General features: G+C 42.3%; 1 protein-coding gene across 1 annotated transcript in view; it reads left to right on the forward strand.

The window, feature by feature from the left end:
- EEF1E1 (eukaryotic translation elongation factor 1 epsilon 1) overlaps window positions 1–6,728 on the forward strand; it is a 30,196-nt gene extending 23,468 nt beyond the window's left edge. Inside the window, exon 4 of the mRNA XM_055264072.2 lies at window positions 4,155–6,728. Coding sequence (XP_055120047.1) covers window positions 4,155–4,250 — 96 coding nt within the window. The 3' untranslated portion in view covers window positions 4,251–6,728. The remainder of the gene's footprint in view (window positions 1–4,154) is intronic.
- The last annotated feature ends 3,452 nt before the right edge of the window (window positions 6,729–10,180 follow it).

The following is a 10,180-nucleotide window of genomic DNA, read 5'->3' on the forward strand; positions in this document are numbered from 1 at the left end:
GAGATGGAAAAGTCTTACTGTCCCACTAATTTTGGATTTTTAATTACTAGATTTTTTCTAAACTGAAAGCCAACTCTCATGGAAAGACTGCTGTTAAAGTGCTGTGTGAAGAACAAAGGCACTTTATTAAAAGATCTGTATATTTTATAACTTGCTGGTTGAATAAATAATAGTTATTGTAGAGCTAAAGACCTTATCTTTTCAAATAATGAGAAAATGGGGTCTTTGGGGGCTTTCCCGTTTAATGCTACTTAATGTTTTGGTGTTGATGCTGAGTCTGACCAATGGACCCTTCAAAGTTCTAGCAGAACTTTAAACAAAGCAGTCAGTCATATTTTCTTAATCTCTAAAAATAAAAATTAAGGTAATGCTAAATTAGGATTAAAGTAGACAACATGAAGAAAAAAGCCTGCTATGCAGCTCTTGGCAATCAGTGAGGTTAGTTCTTTCTCTTCTCCAGGCAAATCATGATTTTTTTGTTTATAACAAAATGAGGATTATTAACAGGCCGCCATTTTTGTCTCTAAAGTTACTGAGTCAGGAGACTTAACAGGCCAGCTGTGTGAGCACAGGCACACCTCATTTTACTGCATCTTCAACACATTGAAGGTTTGTGGCAACCCTGCTTCAAGCGAGTCTATTGGCACCATTTTCCCGTCAGCTTGTGCTTGCTTCATATCTCTGTGTCACATTTTGGTAATTGTCACATTATATTGAATTTTTTTCATTACTCTATCTGTTAACAGTGATCTGTGTCCCATGATCTTTGTTACTATTATTATTTTGGGGGTGCCACAAGCCATGCCCATATAAGACTTAAGACTTAATAAATGTCGTGTGTGTTCTGACTGCTCCATTGACCAGCCGTTCCCCATTTCTTTCCTTTTCCCTGGGCTTCCCTCTTCCTCGAGACACAAGAGTATTGATATTAGGCCACTTAATAACCTTACAGTAGCCCCTAAGTGCTCAGGTGAAAGGAAGAGTTGCACATCTCTCTCTAGAAATGATTAAGCTTCTTGAGGAATGCATGTCAAAACCAAAACAGGCTGAAAGCTAGGCCTCTTGCACCAAACAGCCAACTTGAATGCAGAGGAAAAGTTTTAAGGAAATTAAAAGTGGTAGCTCATGCCTATAATCCCAGCACTTTGAGATGTGGAGGTAGACAGATCACTTGAGCCCAAGAGTTCAAGACCAGCTTGGGAAACATGACAAAACCCCATCTCTACAAAAATTAGGTATGGTAGAGTGCCTGTAGTCCCAGCTACTTGGGAGGCTGAGGTGGGAGGATCACCTGAGCCTGGGAGGCTGAGGTTGCAGTGAGCCATGATCGTGTCACTGCACTCCAGCCCGGGCAACAGAGTGAGCCCCTGTCTCAAAATACATCAATAAATAAAAGTGCTACTCCATTGAACACACAGATGATAGGAAAGCGAAACAGCCTTATTGCTTATAGAGAGAAAGTTTGAGTGGTCTGGATAGAAGATGAAACCAGCCACAACATTCTCGTAATCCAGGGGAAGACCCTAACTCTCTTCGATTCTATGAAGGTTGAGAAAGGTGAGGAAACTGCAGAAGAAAGGTTTGAAACCAAGCCGGCAGAGATTGGTTCATGAGATTTGAGGAAAGACACCATCTTCATAAGGCAAGTGCAAGGTGAAGCAGCAAGTGCTAACGTAGACTGCAAGATCTAGCTAAGATCGTGGGTGAAGGTGGCTACACTAAACAGATTTTCAGTGTATATGAAACAGCCTGCTACTAGCAGAAGATGCCACCTAGGACTTGCATGGCTCGAGAGAAGTCAATGCCTGGCTTCAGAGCTTCAAAGGACGAACTGACTTTCTTATTAGGGACTAATGCAGCTGGTGACTTGAAGTTGAAGCCAGTGCTCATGTACCATTCCAAAACTCCTAGGGCCCTTGAGAATTATGCTAAATCTGGCCAGGTGCAGTCACTCACGCTTGTAATCCCAGCACTTTGGGAGGCCAAGGCGGGCCAATCACGAGGTCAGGAGATCCACACCATCCTGGCTAACAAGGTGAAACCCCATCTCTACTAGAAATACAGAAAATTAGCCGGGCATGGTGGCGGGCGCCTGTAGTTCCAGCTACTCGGGAAGCTGAGGCAGGAGAATGGCGTGAACCCGGGAGGCGGAGCTCGTGGTGAGCCAAGATCGCGCTTCTGCACTCCAGCCTGGGCGACAGCGCGAGACTCCATCTCAAAAAATAAAATAAAAATTATGCTACATCTACCCTGCCTGTGCTTTATAAAAGGAACAACAAAGCCTGGGTGACAGCACATCTGTTTACGTATGGTTTACTGAAGACCACTGTTGAGACCTACTGCTCAGAAAAAAAGCCTCCTCTCAAAATATCACTGCTCAATGACAATACACCTGGTTACCCCTAGAGCTCTGCTGGAGATAAAAAGGAGATAAATACAACGTTTCCATGCCTGCTAACACAACATTCATTCTACAGTCCATGGATTAAGGAGTAATTTCAACTTTCAAGTCTTATTACTTAAGAAATACATTTTGTAGGCCAGGCGCGGTGGTTCATGCTTGTGATCCCAGCACTTTGGAGGCCGAGGCGGGCGGATCACGAGGTCAGGAGATGGAGCCCACGTTGAAACCCCGTCTCTACTAAAAATGCAACAAATTAGCCGGGCGCGGTGGCGGGCACCTGTAGTCCCAGCTACTCGGGAGGCTGAGGCAGGAGAATAGCGTGAATCCGGGAGGCGGAGCTTGCAGTGAGCCGAGATCAAGCCACTGTACTCCAGCGTGGGCGACAGAGCGAGACTCCCTCTCAAAGAAAGAAAGAGAGAGAGAGAAAGAAAAGAAAGAAATACATTTTGTAAGGCTATAGCTGCCATAGATAGTGATTTCTCTGATGGAGTAGGCAAAGTAAATTGAAAACCTGGAAAGGATTCAGCATTCTAGATGCTGTTAGGAACATTTGCGGTTCACGGGAAGAGGTCAAAATACAACATTAACAGCAGTTTGGAAGAAGTTGGTTTCAACTCTAAAGGATGACTTAGAGGGAGTTCAAGACTTCAGTGGAGGAAACAACTACGGATGTGGTGGAAATAACAAGAGAACTAGAATTAGAAGTAGAGCCTGAAGATGGTACGGAATTGCCGCAGTCTCTTGATAAAACTTCAACATACAAGGAGTTGCTTTTTACGGGTGAACAAAGAAAGTAGTTTCTTGAGGTGGACTTTATTCCTAGTGATGATGCTGTGAACACTGTAGAGATGAGAACAAAGGATTTAGACTATTACATAAGCTTAGTTGACAAAGCAGCTGCAGGGTTTGAGAGGATTGACTTCAATTTTGAAAGAAGTTCTACTTTGGTTGAAATGCCATCAAATAGCATTGCATACTACAGAGAAATGTTTTTTGAAAGGAAGAGTCGATTAATGTGGCAAACTTTATTGTTGTCTTAAGAGATTGACACAGCCACCCCAACCTCCAGCAACCACCACCCTGATCAATGAGGAGCCATTGACATGGAGGCGAAACCCTCCACCAGCAAGAAGATTGACTTCCTAAAGGTCCAGGTGATCATTAATGCTGTTTTTAGCAACAAAATATTTTTTAGTTAAGGTGAATAAATTGTGGTTTTAGACATAATGCTGTTGTACACTGAAGAGACTCCAGTGTAGTATAAACGTAAGTTTTCTATGGTTGGGGGAACTGAAAAATTTGTGCAACTCACTTTGTTGTGGTGGTCTAGAAAGGAACCCACACTCTTTCACATCTTCCTGTATATTATAACAGATCAAGACAGTTTTTACATGATGTATTTCACAATTCATTGCCCTCAGGAGTATTTTTAGTTTTGAGACATGGTCTTTAAATTAAAAACTGTAAATTTGTATTTGTATGTTCGGAGACTACAGGGTTCAAATTAATGATGGGAGTTGTTATGTGTCTTACAGGGATAGGTCAAGTCTGTGTACCTTTCATGCTAACCACTGGGTCTGCTATAAGCCTGCCACATTATGTCTCACTGCTGCAAATTACACCTAGCCCCAACACTTCTGTCTTCTCCCACCATTCAGCAGGAGGATTGAAGCAGGACAGATAGAGGCAACAGGAAACAGGCCACCAAGCATTCTCATCCCAACTATTTCACTCTTTTCCTTCATTTTAGGTCAGCAGTGAGGAAAGAGCGGGAGGACAGGGAGGGGGACCACGTCTTTGTCAAGCGACCCCTTTTCCTGCTTCTTCCTGTGTCTTACTCCTCTGAATCCCTCAGTCTGCTAGGCAATTCTTTATTGTGCAAAACATTGATGGAACAGGTATTACTTGGTACCACCAAGTACCAGGACTTCTCGCAACTAACTTAGATCTTGGAGGATGAAGGGATGGTCGAAAGATGAAGACCTGGCTTCTGCAGCCAAGCGTTAAATCATATTCTCAGCATGCAGATCAAAACAATTCATTTCCTTGTAGAATTTCTACTGTGCTTCTTGGGTCATTTCTGTCAGGCACTTGCCTGAAATGCCCTTTCCTTCTCACTTGGTAACCTCTTCAGTATTCTGCTTGTCCTCATGGACCTCAAGTCTGTCCCACCCCTGGCCCCTGATTCTGGCACTGGCATCATTGTACTGTTTTTGATTATCTGTTTCTTCTGTCAGGCTTAGTAATTTCTTGAGAGCAGAGACTATATTTTCCCTTGCTTATCCATCCCTCAGAACAATCATTGGCACACCACAGTTGGTGCTCGATCTGTTAAAAGAATGTACTGGTTTTTTAAGTTCCTTTTGAGCTGACTGAGAAAAGTATAAGTGTAAATTACATGTATATGTTTCTGGTACAGCTTTATATTGCAGAAAGACCCAATGACATCAGGGTGGGTTGTTTTTTTCTCACGTAAAAGAAGTTAGGAAATAGCCCACCTTTGGTGTGAAGCATCCAGCTCCTGTCTCTGCTGCTCCATGCTGAACAAGTGGTTTCCATTCTTAAGTTCAACATATGGTCCAATATTAACGTCAGAGCTCCAGACATAAGTCTGATTAAGATCCAAAGAAAGAGCAAGAGGGGGACAGCAAAAGGCTTCTCTCCCAACCTTGTCAATTCCCCTGAAGGGCCTTTCCTGGAAGCCTTATTCAGCTGTATTGATTTACAATTCTGGCCACTCCAGCTGGGAGGAGGCCATGTGTGTAGTCTGAGGGCACCCAGAATAAAGCTCTGCTCTGTCAGTTAGAAAAGAAGGAAAAAGGACACTGCATAGGCAACCAGCTATCTCTGTCACAGTGAGTAATACTTAAATGGGAAAATGCCTTCTGAGTGCCAAATGATCAACTGTATAAGATCTTTTGCTAATAAATTGATGACATCACATGGATTATCAATTTGCAAAGAATTGGGATATAATACAATTCCCACTGACCACTTCATATTTCACTGACAATTTAATTTTCATGATTCAGAACTAATTTTAGGATTCTGTAGCATGCAGAGTTATGAAGATCTGTTAATGCTTTTTAAAATACGTGTTAAAACTTTTAATAACAACAATAATAGATAACATTTATTGAGCATTTAGTGTGTATCAGGCTCTATTCTAAGTGCTTTAAGTGAATTCACTCCTTTTTTATCACCTTTTGCAGATAAGGAAGCTGAGGCACACAGAAGTAGGGAACTAACCCAACATCATACAACCAATAGTCAAGGGAATGAGATTCAAACACAAATGTCTGGCTCAAACTTAACCTGTAAACTACTTTACATGGAGTGCCATAAAATTCTGCTTAATTAACTTGTGGAATCAGTTTTTACCAACCTAGAAAAAATCTGCCTTAGCTATTAGATAAAATAACTGGGTACATAATTTTAAGAATAAATGAGATGGTTGCACCACTCTGGGAGTATACGGAAAACCTCTAACTTTCAATGGTGAATATTGTAATACGTGAATTACAGCATTAAAACATTTGGGGGTGGGGAAGCAGTAGAGTCGAGCACACCAGCCTCACCATGTGTTAATTATGAGACCTTGCTCAAGTCACTGCACGTGGAATTCCTCATACGAAATAGGGGTAAAGACGACTGATCTCGTTTAATTTGCAGTGGGAATGTATAAAAATTACTCAGCACTGTGCCTAATATGTAGAAAGTTATGAGTAAAGGACAAACTGCTATGGAAGATTGTAAAATCATGAAGCCAAATTATTAAGACTTTTCCCACCTGCCAATCATCCCTGAGGTGCCAACTTGCTCAACATGTGAGCCTATCTCAGATAAAAATGGTGGCAGAACATCTTGGGATTTTGATAAAACACGAATTTACATTACTTGCCAGTTTAAAAGTCTCTCATGCCTGTAATCCCAGCACTTTGGGAAGATGAGGCAGGTGAATCACAAGGTCAAGTGTTCAAGACCAGCCTGGCCAACATGGTGAAACCCCATCTCTACTAAAGATACAAAAAATTAGCTGGGCATAGTGGCAGGCGCCTGTAATTCCAGCTACTTGGGAGGCTGAGGCAGGAGAATTACTTGAATCCGGGAGGCAGAGGTTGCAGTAAGCTGAGATTGCGCTACTGCTCTCCAGCCCTGGTGAAAGTGCAAGACTCCATCTCAAAAAAAAAAAAAAAAAGTCTCGGGTTCTCACATTTTTCAAACTGTTGGAAAAAAGGACCATGCTGTCTTTCTTATTTTGTTTCTAATAGATCAATGAGCCAGGTGTGGTGGCTCACACCTGTAATCCCAGTGCTTTGGGAGGCTGAAGCAAGAGGATCACTTGAGCGAGCCCAAGATTTGAGATTACAGTGAGCTATGATTGTGTCACTGGATCCCAGCCTGGGCAACAGAGTGAGACCCTGTCTCTTAAAAACAAAGATTGATTAGCCGGGCACGGTGGCTCACGCCTGTAATCTCAGCACTTTGGGAGGCCGAGACGGGTGGATCACCAGGTCAGGAGATCGAGACCACCCTGGTTTACATGGTGAAACCCCGTCTCTACTAAAAATACAAAAAAATTAGCCAGGTGTGGTGGCAGGCGCCTGTAGTCCCAGCTACTTGGGAGGCTGAGGCAGGAGAATGGTGTGAACCTGGGAGGCGGAGCTTGCAGTGAGCCGAGATCCCGCCACTGCACTCCAGCCTGGGCGACAGAGCAAGACTCCATCTCAAAAAAAAAAAACAAAGATCGATGCGACCTGTCTAAAAGAGAGTGTAGCTATCTTTGTGAATGTTCTTCCTTCTGAAAAGTGAAAGCCCCTTTCCAAGGATTTCACGTCCCTGCCCTCATAAAGTTTACAATCCAATGGTCTGTGAACACATTCCTGAAACAGGGTATATAGAGCACTCTTTGGGAGGCTGCCAGCCACTCAGCATTGTTTGAAAGTAAATAATTAGATATCATTTACTGAGTATTTAATATGTTCTGAGCTCTGTATGGGAATTTTACAACATTAATATGATATCATGTTAATTTAGGAGCTAGAGAGGAGGCAGAGACTAACCCACATGCTAACCACCACCTTGGTTAGACCATGGCTGAAATGGGAACTGTATGATTTCAGGGTTGGAAGACCATCTGTTGCCATGTTCACTGGATTTGATTCAACTGGCCTAATTAGACACATGTACGTACCTATTCCATGTGAAGCTTTTAGGAACAGACCAAAAATTCCAAGTAGGGAAGTATCATTCTTCAGTCAAACATCTGTGAACTTTTTCATTAATTAGAATAAAAATGAGTTTTAAAACAGATAGAAATTATAGAATGGGAACAATGTCAAACAACCACAGCCATGGTTAGACCCAAGCACCCAAGAGATCATAAAGTATTTTGTGTAGTTCTGCAGTTGTGAGTCTCTTCCCAAGCGATGACTATCACAATATGGTAGAAAAGGTGACATACCTCCAAGAATGACATAATCATCCATCCATGACCTGACTTCCCAGTTAAACACCCCATCTCACACCCCCAGTTCAGCAATAAGATTATTCACTAAGGCTTTTAGCAGATATATAGGAATTCTCATGTTTACTCCCAGTTACACCTAAAATTAAGATGGCCAGATATGTAGCAGTTTATTTGCTAGCAGTATTGGTAAACTCCCAGTTACCCCACCCAATTATACCTGAGCCGATGGTTAACCACTGTCAGTAATAGGCACATTAGATCGCCCACAGGGATGAAGAAGGCAGGAAGGGAGGAGTGGAATGAATGTGAACGATCACCCACTGCCAGTGCATCATACTGTCAGTGCCCCTTTAAAAATGTAATTCATGGCCAGGCACGGTGGCTCACGCCTGTAATCCCAGCATTTCAGGAGGCCAAAGTGGGCAGAGCACCTGAGGTCAGGAGTTCACAACCAGGCTGATCAACATGAAGAAACCTTGTCTCTAGTAAAAATACAAAATTAGCCAGGTGTGGTGGTACATGTGTGTAATCCCAGCTATTCGGGAGGCTGAGGCAGGAGAATCGCTTGAACCCAGGAGGCAGAGGTTGCAGTGAGCCGAGATCGCACCATTGCACTCCAGCCTGGGGAACAAGAGCAAAACTCCGTCTCAAAAAAAAAAAAAAAAATGTAATTCATGACAGCCCTGCTGAAAGTCCATCCAGAATAGCAAGTCTGCCCAGAATAGCTTCAAGATATGTTGATAAAAATTTAAGCAGATATATTGTTATGACGGAATAGAACTCTATTATAATCAGGTACATGTACATCACACCCAAAGATAAAATACACTATTTGACAAGTGGTCAAATTAGAATTATTGTGAACTATAGCTTTTTCATTTATATTTTTTTCTAACATTGGACTTAATTCCTTTTTAAAAAGTCAGATGTTACATGAACTTTAATATTAATCTAGCTTTGGCAGGGCTGTGGTAGTTTAATGGATTAGAGCATTTAGCTTTTTACCCCAGAGAGCAATATTTCTTCTTTCTCTCTATAATTAGATAATCTGCTATTGCCCATTACCAGGGCACTAAATTTCAAATTCTCCGTACACCTGAGCAAGCTGCTACATATCTGGCCATCTTAATTTTAGTCTTGATTTATTGAAGCGGAATTACATTCCTAACTCTTCCTGGAGCACTGGGTGAATTTTATTGCAAAAGCAATGGGGAGAAAGTTACCATCATATATCTCTCTTGCTGGGCAGAGCTTTTAGATACACAAGGGGCTCCACATCCCACTGCTCTGTGTCTTGTATGCTGGATTTATAACACTGTGAAGCCCAGCTCTAGGGTTACATACAGGCATATCAGAGATGAGATGGGGAATTTGATTTTGCAATAATGATTACTTGTTGCTGGCACCCACATTCCTGCAGGCTTTGCCTTTATTCCCAATACTGCTAGCAAATAAAACTAATTCCAACTGCTACCTAATCTAGCAAAGCTCATCTTTCACTTAAGGAAGGGAGGCCAAAAGAAGGTAGGCAGGAAAGCAGGAGAATTTGAGATGCTGGCCATTTTTGCTGTTATCTCAAGGATTTCTGCTTCCATTATCATGATTCCTTTAGGAATATTTTAATCTTTTAAACTTTTGTTTCTTTGGGGGTAATGAAAACATTGCATCTTTTCCAGCCCAGTGAGTTAATTTAATGGCTCACTTGTGCTGTCTCTTCCACTTCAAAGAGGCCAGGTCCCTAGGGCTAGCCAATTGTATTATTGCTCCTGCAGATTTGGCTTGCCATTCCTGCTGGGTGTCATCTGTCCTCAAAGTCTTGCAGTGGATAATTTTTGTTCTCCCCAACATCATCTGCTTGAGAAATGTGTGCCTGGCAGGCCTGTCTGTCCAAGTTAAGCTTGAAATACAGTAGCCATACGACCAACTTGACAAGGCATAGCTCTAAACAATAAGGCCGCAGGCTTGCTTTGAGCAAGATGAGAAACTTCCAGCCACCTGATTACGAATTCCAAAGCTTCTTTGGTGCAGTCGATGAACTAGTCTGTTCATGTAATGTAAGTTCTCCTTCCCCCCATCCCCATTTTTCTGACCTTCTGCAACACACATACCTTGTCTTAAAAACCCTTAGAAGTTTCAAACTCTCAGACTCACCTCATGAGGTTTCCAGTTCCTGACCATTTTCACCATTTGGCTTGAGGCCTGTCACTTGGGTAAAAGAACTCTATCACTGACTCTCATTATCAGATGCTGAGGAAACAGGTAATAGACATTGCAATAAAGCACCGGTTCTCAGACTTAGCATGCAT

This window comes from Symphalangus syndactylus, chromosome 23, assembly GCF_028878055.3.
Source record: "Symphalangus syndactylus isolate Jambi chromosome 23, NHGRI_mSymSyn1-v2.1_pri, whole genome shotgun sequence".
NCBI lineage: Eukaryota > Metazoa > Chordata > Mammalia > Primates > Hylobatidae > Symphalangus > Symphalangus syndactylus.